The following is a 17601-nucleotide window of genomic DNA, read 5'->3' as shown; positions in this document are numbered from 1 at the left end:
GGTTTATTATTATTATTATTATTATTATTATTATTATTATTATTATTATTATTATTATTATATGGAAATTGTTTGGTTGATAGTGTTATATTGAAAGTGGGCTGAAGTGATCTGGAACGGGGGTGAAATGCATCGCCTGGTTTTCGGGTTTCTGAATCGCACATTTTGTATTTCCTTTATAAGTATGTTAAAATTTGCCATTTACACCAGTATTCACTGGCCAACTGTTAAGTAGTTTAAATGTTACCTGTTACTGATGTGCATCTGTTGTCCGTGTTAAGGTCTCTTTATTGTAATTATTTTCTTAACCTGAGATAATTGAAGTCCCAGAAACACGTGGCATTAAGTTCTCATCCTTCTGTTTTTCTCCCTTTAGATGCAGAATCGGATGGCAATACTGCTCTGTAACTTGAAGCCTGCAAAGATGAGAGGAGTCGTATCCCAAGCAATGGTGATGTGCGCCAGCTCCCCAGAAAAAGTGGAAATTCTGGCTCCCCCAGCTGGGGCAGTACCTGGCGACAGAATCACTTTTGAAGGTTTTCCTGGTAAGTAGATATTTGGGAAAGTGTAGGGAGCAGGTATGCCAAGGTGACCACTTTCTTTCAGTCTGAATAAGCATATCTGCTTTTGAAATGTATGGACAAATGTATTTGCATTTTGCAAGTTACGATAAATCAATGTTCAGTTTGAGTCCTTGAAATTCAAATAAGACCCAGCTGTTCTTTCTATTTTAGTTTGAAGTCTGAAAGCCTGGAAAGCAACAGAAGCAGCAGGAGCAACACTAAAGCAACCCTAAAACGCACACAGCTGTCTATCAAGCAGCTTGGAATCAAGTTATCTTTAAGCCTATCCTCTCACCATACAAAATATTAATGAGATACATGCTAATTTTGCTTGGATATTTTAGTCAAACAAATGATATCTTGATTCAAACCACTTGAACTTCTTTGTGCAGCTACTTGAGTTTTCCTAGAACCGTCTTGAGTGTCATACAGGAGTGATTTGATAAGGAATGCTGTTGTTTGGAGGAGTGTTCTCTTTTGTTGATTTGATATCTTTGCCCTTAGGGGAACTTCAACACCGTTTTATATTCAAATACATGGAACTAAAAGATGCTTGAATCTTAAATTGCTTTCAGCAACCTGGTCTAGTGGAAGGTGTCCCTGCCCAGGGCAGGGGGCTTAGAACTAGATGATCTTTAAGGTCCCTTCCAACGCAAATCATTCTATGTTTTTGTGATCTGTTTGGCCTTTTTTTGTGCTAAGAACTTCATCAAATTTCTATCCATCTTCAGTGGAAATGGTCCAATTCATAAGCCGTAGAAAAATTATTCCATTGCATGTCTGCAAATACTGTATCCTCCATCACAGCAATTGTTATAAGACAGCAACAGCTCTCAGGGTTTTCGCAGCTAATTGAGAGACCTTGCTTCTAATATCAGTATAATAGACACTTTGGCAAAATTCTTTCAAAAAAAGTGCTAAAACTGGATTGCAGTGGTTAGTCTGTATTTAACGGGTTTCTTTAATGAAAGCTTTGGTGTGTGGTTGCTTTCCATCAGTTGCACAGTTACAATCCACAATGGGCTGAGTGGTGTTACGTTTTTCTAAGGTCACACTTTACCACATCTTTTTGCCCCTTCTTGTGCTGAGATATATTCTTGCAATAGTTAACCAGCTGTAACTGAGTGGAAAAGTTTCTTGCTTATTACAGTTACTTCCTTTGTAATATTTAAACAGCTAGACTGAATGACATGTTTAACAAAAATTGGGTCCTCTTATTTGGTTCTTTTTATATAAAAGAGAGTGGGAAGCTCATTAAACCATTAAAAAATTAAATATATTTTATTTATAGAAAACCTTCTAAAGAATATTTTCTGGGAAGAAGGAATGCAATGAGGACAGCCTAAAGCTCTGGTAGTATTTAAAATCGGTGCCTATGCTAATCTAATCTGAGCTCACCACAGATCCCAAGGGAGTTTGACGCAGGATTCCAAAGGAACTTCTTAATATCCAAAGTGTGTTCTTTATAATAAGAGTCAGGTTTTTTTTCTTACTGAAATAATTCCCTTGCTTTTTCTATTTGAGGAGCGGGAAGGAAATGCACAATGGATCATTTAACATTCTCTTTAATGATTTTATTAGTTCGTGTGCATTCACTTTGGTCTAAATCCAAGTCTGTCTTTGTTCATGAAGTTGAGCATTGACCAGGATTTTTATTCTTCTGAAAATGCACGATTAGTGCTAAATGTTTAAATTATTAATGGTATTACTGATTTTATTATTAAATATTAAATGTGCTGTGGTTGTGAATTAATTCTGCTGCATTATTGAATCTGGCTCTGGCAAGGCTCGCCTGCTTAACAGAGAAATCTGGCCTGGCCGGCGTCTCTTGGTGCAGTTACGTGTATAGAATGTGCAGAAGTTAAACCTGTCTACATGCAGAAGTAACTTACTTCTGCAGTAATTGAGAATGTAAAGAGATTCAACCATTGAAAACATTTTAAAAGAGAAAAACAAGAAGGCAGGCTGGAATGAGAGTAGTTCATTTCCCCACCTGTTGGTCAGCCAGTCAGGAATACACCAAGCAGTAACAAACTGCAACCAGCTACTAGAAACACCTACGATAAAATCCCTGTAGACTTCATAGTTTTTCTCCCTGAACTTTTGGGGACACTGCGTAGTGGAAGATGAGAGCACTTGACATTCAGCTCAGCTGGAGAGCTCCTCATTTGCCTTCAGGAACTCCTGGGTCCTTTGAGATCCGTTGAATAGGATTTGGGTTTTGCTTCTTACTTCTTCTGGAACTTCAGATTTTAATAGTTTGGGCAGAATGTTGCCAATATGCCACTCCAAGCAGCTAAAAAAATACCTCTATAGTGTGTCAACAAGGAAATGGCAAGGGCATTCTTTTCAGCGTTTAAATGTGCTCTAATTATATTTAAAACAAACCTTGTGGGGTTTTTATTTGTCCTTCCTTTGTTACACACAAGAGGTAAAGAGCACCCAACAGCATTATGATTCAATCACTTTCTTAATGAAATCTCTTTATTTCCTTTAAGAGAATCTGCATCGTACTAGAATTAAGAAATTAAATTTACTTGACCTTTGAACAGAAAATAATAGTACAGTGAAATGTTTGTCTTGCTTTATCTAAATTATGGCAGCAGGCAGCTGTTTATTCAGTATTAATCTTTACAGCAAGAGGGCTGCTTTAGTTCAGTTGTTTTGTTCCTGTGCATTGCATTTCATGCCTATTTAAAACCAGGAAAAATATGACTCTGTAATGCTTCACTACTCTATGTTAATAGTATTTCAAAACACTAGTAGAAGAAACCTGCATTTTGTGGTTATTAGAGGTACTTAAATAGTCAGATTTGCTAATACAGTTAGAATGTCAGTACTTGTAGGGGGGTAGGTAGCTTATCATGGTGTATACATAGGGACGGGGAACTGAAGCTTTCACAGGCTGAGGCCATAATTGCTGAAATACAAGCTGACCTCTAATGCTTCAGTTATTTTAGACACCAGAGCTTGTCTTCAAATACTCCAAAAAGCAGCAGAATAGTGTTGAAACTTGGGGCTAAAATTATATGTCTGTACCCCAATTTTGGCCTATTCTTATCTAAATACAATATTTCTCAACTGTAAGGGCACCTGCCAAATTTATTTAATATTAATTTCTTCTAAAATTCATTAATTTCTGAATATAAGATGCCAACAAACCCGTGTCTTGATGAGTAGTGTATTACTGTGGTCCACGTCTACTTAATTCTTAGGAATCCTTTTGGTCTGTAGTAAATTTTGTAAACCAACAACTAGCAATGGTTCGATTTCTTCCTTTTGACAGTATTTGTGGTCTGTTACTTACAACCTTTTTTACCCTGAAAGATCAGCCTTTTGAGAGAGGCTCTGGTGACATTTCCTAGACAATCCCTAATTCCGATTCAAGTTTTAATTTTGAGAATCACAGGTAATGGTGTTTTCCCTTAAGTTGTGCAGCGATGTGACAGATGTGTACATACATAGAGATCTTGCTCTGCCTTCTGTGTTGTGTGCTATTATGTTATTCTTTGTTTTGAAACAGGGGATCCTGAGAAGGAACTTAATCCCAAGAAGAAGATGTGGGAGCAAATCCAACCTGATCTTCATACCAATGACCAGTGTGTTGCTACGTACAAAGGAGTTCCGTTTGAAGTGAAAGGGAAAGGAGTCTGCAGGGCAGAGACCATGGCGAACAGCGGCATTAAATAAATAAGTGGCTCTTAGAAGCTTTTTTAGATGTCGAAATGGAAAGTAATGCAAGCAGAATAAAAAACATGAATATGTTACCCCTCTGAAATGCGTGGCTAATACCTTTTTTGTTTGACTTCTCTTCCAGAGGTACAGTGTGTTACACCTCCAACATTTTCACAATTCTCTTATTCACCATGCTTACTGTCCTTGAGGTTAAGTGTTGTCAGCAGTCATTAACCATTTAGTGCTCAAGACTTAATTGCCAACGCGTGTTCATGGTAGAATTAAAGGCAGGCAAGCATATTTTCTGGACAGCTCAAAGGTTTAGAGGAGCTATGGAGCAAGAGCATCTTGATGCGGATAAACTTCTTCCATGTTCCTGGTGTGCTCACTGCTCTTCAAGAGGTGCAGGACTAGCGGTTGGTCAGTGAAGACCACGATCGTCTTCATTCTTCTAGCCACCTTTTAATAGTTTTTCTCCTCTTGTTTCAAGCAGTTTTCAGATATATTATAAGCCCCTGCAACTTTGTTCTTGGCTGTGTTGTCTCATTAGTCTGCAGACAATTGTAATGGGAAGGCTGAACTATGGCCCTTCATGCCCTCAGATACACAAGTGGATGTACTTCCATGTCCCATGGTTAAGCTGTTAAAATGTCAATAAGATCAAAGCTGTCACTTTGTTAAAATAATTCTTCATCTAGTCCACCTAGATATTTCTTTCCAAATGAGAGATAGTACTAACAAAAAATCAATAACAAATAGGTTGCCGGGGTTAGTCAAATACTACCAGAAAAATATGTTTCCAGTGCCCGAACAGGTATTAAATTGGTTGATTTGTTTGTTTGTTTTAATGTTTTTTTTTGTGCAGTGATATTTTATGCGAAACATGCTTTGGTTTTAACAGAGATAGCTTCTTCAGTTTTTACAATTAGAATTATTCCCTAATAATATAGTATAAGTAGTCATGGTTGCTCTGGTGATAGCCTCAAATCACTTCTTTTAATTCTTGTCTTTTAATAATCTGAAAATAACCATTTTAGATCCATTCACAATAAGCCTTTTAAGTTACTATTTAGAGACACTTCAGATGTTTTGGCATAGAATATTTAATTAACTGGTTACTTTTTAACCACTGGAACAGTAAGTGGGGTTTTTTTAAACACTGAAATAAAAAAAGATTTAGCCACTGAATTTTGAAGGTTTTGAACTTCACCCAGTAAAGTGGGAGAGAAAACAAAATGAAAATGATATAAAATTAAAAGGAACAAGCACAAAAGAAGAGACAAACAGATTTATTTTTCGAATGAGTTTTGTATGTGCCTATAAACTGTTAATTTTTCATGCATCTGGGAATAAGCAATAGTAATTAGTTCTTTTAAATGTGCTGAATAGCGTTAAGCACATGGGAGCTATTTTATCTGCCTTGTAAACTACATTTCCAATAATGTCTTATTAAACAAAGTTCTTGAAGTTCAGAATCTCAATTCTAACTAATCCTGAATCAAAGTAAGGAAACAACAGTAGATATATCTTAGCTTTTACTACTGGGATGCTCTTCACAAACTTTGGGATTCAGAGGAACTTCTGAAAGCTTGAAGAACTGAGCAAAGAGGCTCCCTTGCACTCTGAACTCATATGTGGTTTTTTCCTTTTATTTCTTTTTTCTTCCAGATCTCTGTTCTGTGTGAACTGCAGTATACAGTCTGGTGTAGTGCACAATCTCATTTATGACTACATATATATTAGGAGCATGATCTAGAGCAGTAGCTTGTTCTGATTTTGTCGTTGAAGCTAGGATTTGGGATGCAGCTGTGTGATGTGCTCTATGAAAGGCAAGTAGTTTGATAATCTAGAGACACCAAATACCTTTGAACACACAGTTGGAAGTATGGATGTGGAATTTTCCAGTTGATGGTTTCTACTCTTTTATTTCTGTTAAATTTTACCTACCACAGAAAATAGACAAATGAGCACCTGAAAGTTAATTTTATTCCTTGCTGTGTTTAGGTAGAAGCACTTGGTAATTATTTTTTCTTATAAAATTCAAGAGCTTTCTTAAGACAATAGCTCTTTCCTCTTTAATCACGCTTTTCTGGTTGTCCAGGAAAATGTATTTATGCTGTACTGAGCTCAAAAGTGACAACAGGGTACTTGAGGCGCTGTGCAAGTATGATTCCTCGCTGAATCCAGCCTCTTCTGCCTTGTCTGCATGTGTAAGTAGAACTGCAGTGAAATCCTTCCAGGTGGGACCCAGAAGTTCCTGTAATGAGAAACAAATCCTTAATAGTTATCTTTTCTTGGTCCTTTTCCCTGCTCCCACCTCAGATACCTGTGCATTAACAGACCACTTATGTTCTTTTCCTGGAGTAATCCAGTTCATGCTGTTTGAGTAGCTGAAATTTCTGGGGGTTTTGACCTTCCAAGACATTGACATCCACTTTCTGTGGAAATACGTGCAGTATTGGCAGTTCCGTTACTACAGATGTTCACCAAATTTCTCCAGTTAAAAAATGTCTATGTAAATAAGCAAAAATGGTGGTTTAGCCATGTAAAGTAAAATGCAAGTAGTTTACATCAGTAGTTTCCACATATCCATATTTCTACACCTTCTATAGCTCTTTGAATTTTTCTTTAATTGCCAAGTCACCCTGTGTTGAAAAAAATAAATGACAAATTTCTATGTAATGCCAATTGCAATTGTGGCATTATCCCATAAAGCTGAACTATTAGCGATTCAGGAAAAACACAAATAAATGCATCAACGTAAGTGATGGGCCAGGGAGATTGCGCTTAACTGCTGTGGTTCACTTGATGGAGACAATGCAGAAAACAAGCTGCTTTTTTGCTGATGGGTACAGAAAATTATAATACAAAAAACAGATTGGGCTTTCATTTACAGATATAAATGAAATGACAGCTGTAGTGCAATCATGCTAACTACTGTGTGTGAGAAGAAGCCGACTTTGGTAATAAAGTCCACTTTGCAATGATCTTAACTCTGTAAACTAAATAGCAAGATGTGTGAAACTGCTTTAAAGAGTATCTTTCTGCTGCAAGATAAGCAGGGAGTTAGGATAACCTGGTGTATTGATAGCGATTAATCTGTTTTAAACACTAGGGATGAAAATAAACCTAAACCCATACAAAATTTTGGCATGAGATATTTAAGGAATTGTTTAGTTGTCAGTTTTAGAGAGAGAGAGGACAGTGCCTTGGTTTGCTGAGGACTCAATGTCAATGCTGTTTGTTCTGAAATCAGTATCTGCTACTCTGAATTCATTAGGCTGTGTTACTGAAATTAAAATACTCCAGAGAGATTTAATTGCCAATAGTCTTCTACTGATATACCATCTTCATCGATATGCGGTCTCTAGTTCACAGAGGATTATTGTGAAAACTCCTGATGCTAAAATTAGTCTTCACAATAGTGTCTTCTTGGAGTGACATATTGAAATGTAACTCTTGCTGTTCATATTCCCAGCACCCAGGCAGCTGTCCTGCCCCATTTGTTTGTGGCTGATGAAGTCGTAGCATCTGGTCGTTTAAGGGGAAAATAACTAAAAAGCCAGCCATTATATAAGCCAAGAGGTAGTTGTAATCATTAAACAGAAGTCTTGCTTTCTTATTATTTTTAAACATCCTTCATTTCCTTTCAGGTAGGAGTTTTAAAGCTCCCTTTAAAGAGAAAAGGCATGGCAGCATCTCTTAAGCTTTTAATGTCCGTATGGACTTGATCCAAAACTGTCTCAAACTACAAGCATGGTGATTTTTCATTGACTTAGAGTAAAAATATTTTGAGTAAATACTGCTTTCATTAAATACCATGAAGTATAGAGAAATTGAGAACTGTATTAGAAAGAAGAGTAACGCTGAAAACAAGTATATGTAAACTGACAATGAGTAAGAGTGTCTTGAAATGACAACCAACTCTCAAACTCTACTGGAGAAGTGAGGAGTAACCTACCAGTAGAGAGTAATCAGAAAGAACAGGAGGGTAAATCAAACACATTTTGAAAGCTGTTTTTCTATTCATCTATTTATATATCAGCATATTTTTATCTACATATATATTGTGTATTTATGTAATACCAGTTACAGCAGATAAGAGTTGATGGAGCAGGAAGGTCCCTTCCAGTCCTAAAAATTTTCAGAAAGTTCATTAGTGTAAGACAGATGCAAAATGTGATGTGCAGACTTTGCAAATAACTGAAACCTTTTGTTACTTCATAAATCATACAAACCTGGTTCATTTGATCAGATAGATCAACTGAGGAATATCAATTCTGTCCTCTTTTTTTTTTTTTACCCAAAAATATGTATGCATGGTAATAATAAATTTCCAACTGAAAGGAAAGCCATGCATTTTCAGTGTCTCTCCCCACATATCTTACCTACTTGCAAAAAAAATTTTGCCCTTAGGAGGTTCAAAATCTTTGCTTCAATTCAGTTATGCTGGAAATTTTCCTTAGCTGTAGAAAATTTGTGGCAACTTCCTAGTTATTTTTCTCTTGAACAGACACAACAGTAGTGACAGTGCAGGACAAAGCTGAGCATCCTTGTCCCTGGCCAGTCAGATTTGCTGCATGATTTTGAACCTGTGGCTCTTTGCTTTGGTCTCTATGCGCAGGAGAGTGAGGTAACCTGACTTGCTTGCTTTAAACAGCATTTCTCTTCAACAAGCCAGATCTGTCATGATAAAGCATTAACTGTAAAGAGAAAAGCTTACTTTGATAGGGAAATTTGGTTCCTAAATTCCCTTGTGCCAAGCCTGCATAAGAAAGAGAGCAGTACTGCCTCTCACTTCTTGGGTTGCAGTGTGATAAAAGCCGCAATGGTACCTCATTAATGCTTATAAATATGTAAAGGGTGAGTGTCCTGAGAATGGAGCCAGGCTCTTCTTGATGACAGCCAATGATAGGACAAGGGACAATGGATACAAACTGGAACACAAGAGGTTTCACTTAAATTTGAGAAGAAACTTCTTCTCAGTGAGGGTGACAGACACTGGCCCAGGCTGCCCAGGGAGGTTGTGGATTCTCCTTCTCTGGAGACATTCAAGCCCGCCTGGACACCTTCCTGTGTAACTCCTGGGATGTTCCTGCTCTGGCGGGAGATTGGACTGGATGAGCTTTTGACATCCCTTCCAATCCCTGACTTTCTGCGATATGGTGGTGGAGTTGTGAATGGCATGTTTTAGCTACTGAACTGGGACCCAGTGTTCCAATTTTCAGCTGCACTTCTCTAGTTCACTTTTGCAGTCAATTCTTCCACAGCTACTGTCACCTGAAGACAAGAGTTGCCGTTAGCACAGAGGCTTATATTTATTCATTTATGTATTCATTACCTGGATGAACTGAATTGCATGATGGCTTTCATCCGGACACAGGGGCAGGTCAGCCCTCAGAACCAAGAGAGCGAGATGCAGGCCTTCCTCTCCAAAGTGCTGAGCCAGGGCTGATATCACCATGTCTCTCACCTGCTCTCTGCTCAGACCACTGTGAGGGTAGCTTGGAGTGTCGAGTACTCGGATGCGGAGAGAGAACTCGCAGCCATTTCTTCGTATAATCCCTAAAATGCGGCAGCTGCGTCCAAGGCTGCAGCGGGTAGTCACAGAGCTTGGGGAGAGGCGACTCTCGAAGTCTGAGCTGCCCAGCAGGCTGTTCCCTGCTGCGCTTTTGCCAGCCTGAGTTCTTCCAAGGACAACAAGGTTGATGGTAATCTCGTTGCTGTCTGACATTGTCTAGGCTTTCGTCCATAAACCTGTCACTGAGTGAAGAACAAACAACATGAGCTGTTTCAGCTGACTTAAATCCAGCAAAAATCACAAAATTCAATGTCTTCAAGGAATCACACAGAATCACAGAAAGTCAGGGATTGGAAGGGATGTCAAAAGCTCCTCCAGTCCAATCCCCCTGCCAGAGCAGGAACACCCAGATGAGGTTACACAGGAAGGTGTCCAGGTGGGTTTGAATGTCTGCAGAGAAGGAGGCTCCACAACCTCCCTGGGGAGCCTGTTCCAGTGTCTGTCACCCTCACTTTGAAGGCGTTTCTTCTCAAATTTAAGTAGAACCTTCTGTGTTCCAGTTTGCACCCATTACTCCTTGCCTTACCATTGGTTGTCCCCGAGAAGAGCCTGGCTCCATCCTCCTGACACTCACCCCTTCCGACTGTCCTTCCTTGCCTGGAGTGTTTTAAGGAGTGTGTGGTGTAGCCAGACATTTGGTACAGCACATATACCTCTGTCTGATCCAAGGACGGATCTTTGCCGTCCTTCCCAGTCTGCTGCTGAGAAATAACAAGACCCCATAGAAGGTGTCACAGGTACATGGGCAATCCAACAGGCTGCACTCCTGCACTGGCAGAAACTGAAGAGCTGGAAAAAGCAAAGCAGGTAAAGCTAAGGGAAGGCACCAGAGAAGGGAGGGAAGGGGGAAGTTGGGAAATAACAGTGGAAAACAGCATTGGCATGTAGGGAGAGCAGGTTATGAAAAGGAGGAAAACTAGGGGAGGAAAAAGAGAATGGTGACAAATATGTGCTGCTGTTATTAAGTGACCATGTTTCAGGAAGTAAATATTTGCTCGTTTTTAGGAAAAAAATGGATAGTAAGGGAGAAATAGCTTTCCAAGGAGCACTTTTTCACAGCAGGGGACATCTTGGAATACGTCTTTCATCAGCTGCCACTGGAGTCAAAATAGATGGTAATCGAAAAGGACTTTCTGATACAGGTAAATATAAGAAGTGTGTCATAGTGTAAAAAAGAAGAGCCATAACGGGCTCTAACCCCATGTGAACTCGAGACTTTGGAAGTGTACACTGTACAACCCTTTAGACATATGGCACAATTGGTGGAAAAGAGAAAGCGCAGGCTGCTGGATGGCAAAGGGAGATGCTAAGTATAGTTTCTAGTTACTATAATTGCTCATAAAATAAGCCCCCTCTTTCTCTTTGTACTTTTCTGTAATCCAGTATCTGAAGGGGTTTTGGTGCATTTTAATAGTCCAACAGGAATATTGGCTGATAAATTCAGAGGTGTTGTAGATGGAAAACCATATTGGCAAATAAGTAGTTGATTTTAAGTTAGCAGTGACACCTGAAGTTCAGAAAGACTTTATTTTTTTAAGATACTATATTTAGGTACTCAGAGAGATCATGGTCAATTTTAGAACGGCATTTCCTGTGGTTAATTTATTTACATTCTCGCATGTGCAGTTCAGGCTTTCTCCCTCATATTAAATCCATGCCAAAATCCATCTTTTGAAATGACTTCAGCATAAAGTCAAACATGCAAGACCTGTTAACGTACTAATTTTGTTACAGGCAACACTGAATTCACAATGAGGTTTTCATGGATTTTCCAATGATTGATTTCCTTTTTTTCTAAGAATACCTGTAGAAAAGACATTATGAAATGAATAACTGATGACAACCACCAGTCTACACATGCAGTGTATTCTTTCTCTGTAGCATAATAATATGGTGGACACGCATTTGTGCGTTCCTTTATTAAAATAATGATCTAGCGTAATTTTTTCTGTAAGCAGTCTACAGTTAAATACTAAAATTTATTTCATATTATGTCGCTTACCTTATTTTCCCTTAAATGCTTCTTTCATTCAGACTTCATTAATAAACCACTCGTGCAGTGTAAAAAGTTTGTATGTGACCTTTGAAACTGCCATGGGCACCGTACCATGCTGAGACTGTTACGTACACACTCATCTGGTTAATCTGTTACTGATAAATCCTCATTCAATTGAATATGTTTGGTCGCCAATTTGCCCTGTTGAATTTTTGCAACTTAGTTGTAGGTACAGTTTTTGCAATCACTTTAGTGATTGTATGAAGTTGGTATTTTTGAAATTGATTCGAGTTCTATCAGTAGTTAAATGTGAGAGTAATAATGGCAGTACTGGGATTACTTTGTGTTGCATGTTCTTGAACGTGTGTTCATATGCATGTGAAAAGAATGCGCACGTTTTCTTCTTGCAATAAATTAATAATTGCAATAATTTCAAAGCACAGTGGAAACCATGTGCAGATGAAAAGCTGTTTGCCGAACAAAAATGGATTAAAATAATGAAAAAATGGATTAAAAAAATACAGAAATGATTTGTGAAGCAGAAACAAAACTGAAGGCTTACACTGCTGCCAGTCATGTGCATTAGCTGTTGGCTCAATACGTTGATAGGTTTCTCTTGCAAGCATCACTCTTTGCTGTGCTATAGTAGCATTAAAACCAGGGATGAAGAGATGGTCTAAAAAACAAGTGATTGGTCCTTTCTGGATTTGAACTTTTATGCCTTTGTGAGAAATAAATACAAATCTTTGTTCTAATGGTGAGGTTCTAGTAACAGAATGGAAGAGTGGAGTTCTTCCTACTTGCCTGTTCACAAGGAGAGGTTTAGATAAACCACCCCAGTGGCTGTAAATCCCAGGTGGGTGAAGGCACATGTTCACTCCGAGGGTATTAATATACATGTCATGACAGTGAGAACAAGGATCTGGTATGTAGGCTGGCTGTGGTGGGAGGAAAGGAGGAAGGTGCTTTGCAGAACCCGGTCCTGCTGGGGACATTGTCATCCCATGGGTGTTGGTGTACCGCAGTTCCGGCCCTGTTCTGCCTGCCACAGCAGCGGAGCGAGGCTGAAGTTCCTCCAGAAGCCTATTGTCTGTCTCTGTGGTGCCACAAGCACAGCCAGTGCTTTGGCAGAAGGTAAAGAGCTAATGATGCCTTTGCAGCCTCCTCACATAAATTCACATCGTTCACCGTGATTGAGTCAATGGTTTGTGTTACTCAGCTGTAGACAGCTGCATAATATTTTTGTTGCTGTATGTTTCTAAGAGCCCATAAACAAATTAGTTGCTGTCCCTGCTCTTGAGCCTGCCTGTTCTGGTGAGAGGTGAGACACTAATGTTGTGCACAGCTTTTGTGTCTCAGGGCATATTTATGTGCAAAGTGTATAGCAAGGTTCCTTTGTTTGCTAGTGCATACAAGCTCAAAGACAGGATGGGGGTTGACTCATTTGCAAAGCAAAAGGGTAGGTCAGTCTCGCAAAACTATGGCTGTTATGAAGATAAAATCCAATGTTTCCTTTAATTTGCCCATAGGTCCTGACTTTGGTTAAATTGTCACAGTCTAGCTCTGTACTTTTCACTGGACTATTCCTATGCACTGTAATACCTCCTGTGACATCTGAGGCAGTATATGTCCTTAAAGTCACATCCAGCTGAGCCAGTAGCCTGCCAAGGAGATAATTTAAGCTGTGCAAGGACAAGGATTTAAACTACCAAGAAAGCCAGAATCCTAGAAGGAGTATTGTATGTGAAATACTGCTTGCCCAACTGGATGCAGAACAGGGCTTTTGTGCTGGCAAGGTTAAAAGTGGTGTAAATGAAGCACTGCTTAAATGATATCTAAAACTTGGCTAAGCAAACTTCACCACAAAAATAGGCATTTCTTTCTAGTATTATTCTGAATCTAGTACAGACTGAATTGGGACACATCTGGAAGGTCCTAAAATAGCACGGGCAGAGGATTTTAAGAAGTTGTCTTCCTGGGAGGATATGACAGGGAAAAAAATCAGACTGATTTATGTGACACTTGCCTATGGTCCTCAAAGTATGTGGAAAGAGTCCTCCCCAAGGTGGCAGCATCAGCCTTCTCCACAGGTACTGTGAAGCTCAGCTGGGGTCCCCTTGCTGGAGAGTCCTATGCTGAAAGAAAATACCAGGTAAGAAATCAACTAAAGCATTAGAATAACTATGGGAGTCTTCAAGCATCCCCTGAAATAAGAAATGTAAAAGGTGTTTGTCTCCCCTTTGTCACAAAAAAGATTTATTTATTTATTTGCTTTATATATAAAAGGCAGACAGTACAGCACCTCAATGAATTTGAACAGCAGTAATAGAAAGGCAGCAGTTAAGAAACTGGAGGTGTTTACTGTCTCTTACATGATTCTTTTTCTAATCAAGACCTTTGTTTTCAGTAGCTTTTAAATTGAGTTGGTGACAGTTACAGGGCTTTGGATATGACATCTTAAAATCTACTATCAGGGTATGAATTTGCAAGGAACAAGTTCAGAGTACAAAATTGCCTTGGATGCTTTTTAGCACTGCTCACTGCCGGTGGGTAAGCTAATTTTTTGTTTTCTTCATATAACGATTTTTGAAATGGCAAAGAGAAAACCAGGGCTGAGCCTGTTACAGACTGGCAGGCAGGGAGGTTTTCTGTAACCAATGAAGGAAGCCTTGTACTGCTCCCATAGACATACTGAGCAAGTCTAGTGAGGACAGAACACTGGACCAGGCTGCCCGCAGAGGTTGTGGAGTCTCCTACTCTGGAGGCATTCAAGACCTGCCTGGACACCTTCCTGTGTAACCTCATCTGGGTGTTCCTGCTCCATGGGGGGATTGCACTGGATGAGCTTTTGAGGTCCCTTCCAATCCCTGACATTCTGTGATTCTGTGACTTTTCAAGAATACTCAAGGAAGTAAGGCCCCTAATCTAATTGAAAATAACTGGTGTTTTGGTATCCAGCTTATTGAAAAACCGAGGCTAAAATCATTTGCAAGTAACCATTGGATTTGTGTGTATCTATGGAGTACTTAAAGTAGCAGCAAAAATTAGTCGCCTGTGTCAGCTGCTGTTCTCTTGTGATCCCTGTGATCCCCCAGTTGGTTTGCACGCACCCTAAGCAAGCTCACCGTGATGCTTGTTGGGGTACACCAAGCAGGCTAGATCTCGGAAAATGAAATAGCATTTCTTTTTAGGCACATGACATCTCTTACCATGTGTCATCTTGCAGTTCCCACGCCTTCCCATCCCTTACAGCTTCTTTCCTGATGTGGGCTCGCATTTTAGCCTAGGATGATGCCATAATAAGTAATTTAAGATGTGCTTTGATGAATTTCTCTTACTTAGAGAAAACTGAGTGAGTTTATGGATTGCCACACACAGAGGCGGGCTCTTACCCTTCCCAAACAACACGAGAAATCCAGGAAGGGATGCAGTCCATGGAGTCAGTGTGGCTTCGCTTCTGTTAGATTTGTCATTTGTAGGAAATACCAGGCACGTCACTGCTGAGAGACAGGCCAAGTCTAATGATGCTCTGCTCATTTTGGGCTGCATTCCCAACAAAAGCTTCTGTGCTGAACCTAAAATGCGCTAATGTTTCCTTAAAACATTATTATTTTATATTAATATTTTATTATTTTACTTATTAATTTATTATTATTTTTTTCATTTGCTTAATCCAATCCTTAGTATCTTCAGAATTTTTTGAACAAAAGTAAGCAATTATCCGCCATCTACAAGATGATGTTTCTCTTCGCAGTCTAGGTGGCTGTGTAGGTTATGTGCGTTGCTAAGGAAAAGGAGGTGGGTATAGCTGCAGACTGAGGCTGCAGTTGCACCAGCTTTTGGACAATCTGCTTGTGCAATAGTGGAACCAGCCTCTCAGGTTCACACTGTATTTCTTACAGCAAATTAGGGCTTCAGGGCAATTATTGCCGGCAGAAGGGCAGATCAAGGACCCGCCTTGGGATTGATAGGAGATTGAGCAGAACTATCAGCACAGTGAGAACATCAGATAGACTTTTTTCCCCCCTATACTCCCACTAAATCACCGAGGTTTACAAGATATCCTTTTCCTTCATCCATCCTCTGCAAACAATAGACAACTTCAAATTATAAACCAGTATCTTTGATATGCTGATCTGGTAAGTCTCTGCTGTGGAAGTTTTGTCTGTCTTCACTTGGCAGGAATTGTGTTCTTCCAAGCACGCTGCTTCTCGGGGGACTGAGAACAGAGCTCTGTAACAAGCCACAGGAATACAGTCCACTCTTCCCTGTTAGTATGGCTTGCTGTGACATGGCTTTTCAAAATGCTGGGGGATGCTTTATAAAATAGGGCGTGTCACAATTACTGTCACAGGCTGCCAGTTTCTTAATTCTTTTACTAATCCCCACCTTCTCCATTTTAACTAATGATTTTCCCCATGGCACCATATCAGGTTTTTTCAATAGGCAAGGAATATTTATAGTATACCATGTTGTGCTATACTGTCTCTTGAGCAGATTACTTAGAGATATTTAAACTGTCTTGTTTTCACCCGTGTTGCCAGGATGTGTTTTCTGTAGTGTAAAGTCACAAGTGCACAGGTTGGGCCATAGGACTGTGTTGCAAGGCTGACAAGGTTGTTCCCTGCTTCATGTGAAATATGTAAAATATACAAAGAAATAAAGGTAATACTGCTATTAAGACTACACATACATAAAAAATAGTTTAAAAAATCTGAAACTATAAACTTTTGATTTCAAAGCTTTATATTTGGGAAAGAAACAATAATGAAAAAGTATGAAAATACAGACTTAAGGAAGAACCATTTTTCCCTTACACACACTTAACTGTATGAACTGTGACTGGTCCCACACATCTGTTGTGACAACATGAGTCAGGGTACCATCCTCATTCACCTTCTTGTCATTAACCTCAAAATTCACCTGTGTGTGTAAAAACATTTTGCCCCTGGGGCAAAAGTCCTGTGAATTGAGAACAGATCTGGAAGCTCAGGACACCCAAATCTGGCTGCTATTTCTATAACACTCATTCCCTTATTCTGAGAAGCTGTGCAATTTCTCAGTTTCCTCATCTAAATAGTATGGGGAGTAGTCACCTCTTTTGAAGTGTGTACGGGCATTGAATTATCTGAAGGCAACAGATTTTTGGATTTCAGGTAATAACAGCATTGATTGCCTTAAAAAACAAACAAACAAACCCCAACCACAAAACACTGTTTTTATCATATTGTAAAATTCTCCATCGGGACCTAAATTACTTAAGACTTTCCAAAAATATTCTCATGTTACCTGGAAAGGTTATAGCTGTTGTAACACTGATAACCACAGAACATGCACTGATACACAAGGTTGGACTGGTCACGCTGCTACTCTTATGCACTCGAATCCTTGAGAGATGTTTCTTAGAATGTCAGGAATACAGAGCATATGAAGTTTCAACTCAAGGATGTGTGAAAATGACACCTTGCTAGTCAATAACATGGATATCTGGTGTGAAAATGACACCTTTCTACTCAATAACGTGGATATCTGTGTGTATTCAGAACAGATTCAGTGCTCAGTTCCTTTTTTATTTATTTTTTCAGGTTAGGCAGGGTATTTGTCTTTCTATAGATACAACAAACCTTGAGGACTTCTCTTAAAATAACCAGTAAGTAACAACTTGATATCTTTTATATTCTGATCTTGAATCTTTCCTGTCTTCATATACCTACACTTCAGAGGCAATAGGCTCAGTTGCAAAGAGCATTTCTTAAAAATACAAGTTTAAGAAACTGGAATACTAG

At 39.2% G+C, this 17601-nt stretch overlaps 2 protein-coding genes across 6 annotated transcripts in view; one reads left to right on the top strand and one right to left on the bottom strand.

Moving 5' to 3' along the window:
• AIMP1 (aminoacyl tRNA synthetase complex interacting multifunctional protein 1) overlaps window positions 1-4341 on the top strand; it is a 29408-nt gene extending 25067 nt beyond the window's left edge. For all 5 annotated transcript variants that reach the window (XM_065062820.1, XM_065062818.1, XM_065062821.1 and 2 more), the window contains 2 exons: window positions 377-545; window positions 4087-4341. In XM_065062820.1, the coding sequence (XP_064918892.1) occupies window positions 377-545; window positions 4087-4253 (336 nt within the window). In that variant the 3' untranslated portion in view covers window positions 4254-4341. The remainder of the gene's footprint in view (window positions 1-376; window positions 546-4086) is intronic.
• Window positions 4342-5511: 1170 nt separating this feature from the next.
• On the bottom strand, window positions 5512-11913 carry GIMD1 (GIMAP family P-loop NTPase domain containing 1). Its single transcript, XM_005515226.3, has 3 exons — window positions 11822-11913; window positions 9580-10001; window positions 5512-6495 (listed from the first exon to the last, which is right to left on the bottom strand). The coding sequence occupies exons 2-3, from the start codon at window positions 9970-9972 to the stop codon at window positions 6223-6225; spliced, it is 666 nt and encodes a 221-aa protein (XP_005515283.2). The 5' UTR covers window positions 9973-10001; window positions 11822-11913; the 3' UTR covers window positions 5512-6222.
• Between the last annotated feature and the right edge of the window lie 5688 nt (window positions 11914-17601).

Source organism: Columba livia, chromosome 4 (genome assembly GCF_036013475.1).
Source record: "Columba livia isolate bColLiv1 breed racing homer chromosome 4, bColLiv1.pat.W.v2, whole genome shotgun sequence".
NCBI lineage: Eukaryota > Metazoa > Chordata > Aves > Columbiformes > Columbidae > Columba > Columba livia.
This window is presented reverse-complemented; position numbering and strand designations above follow the sequence as displayed.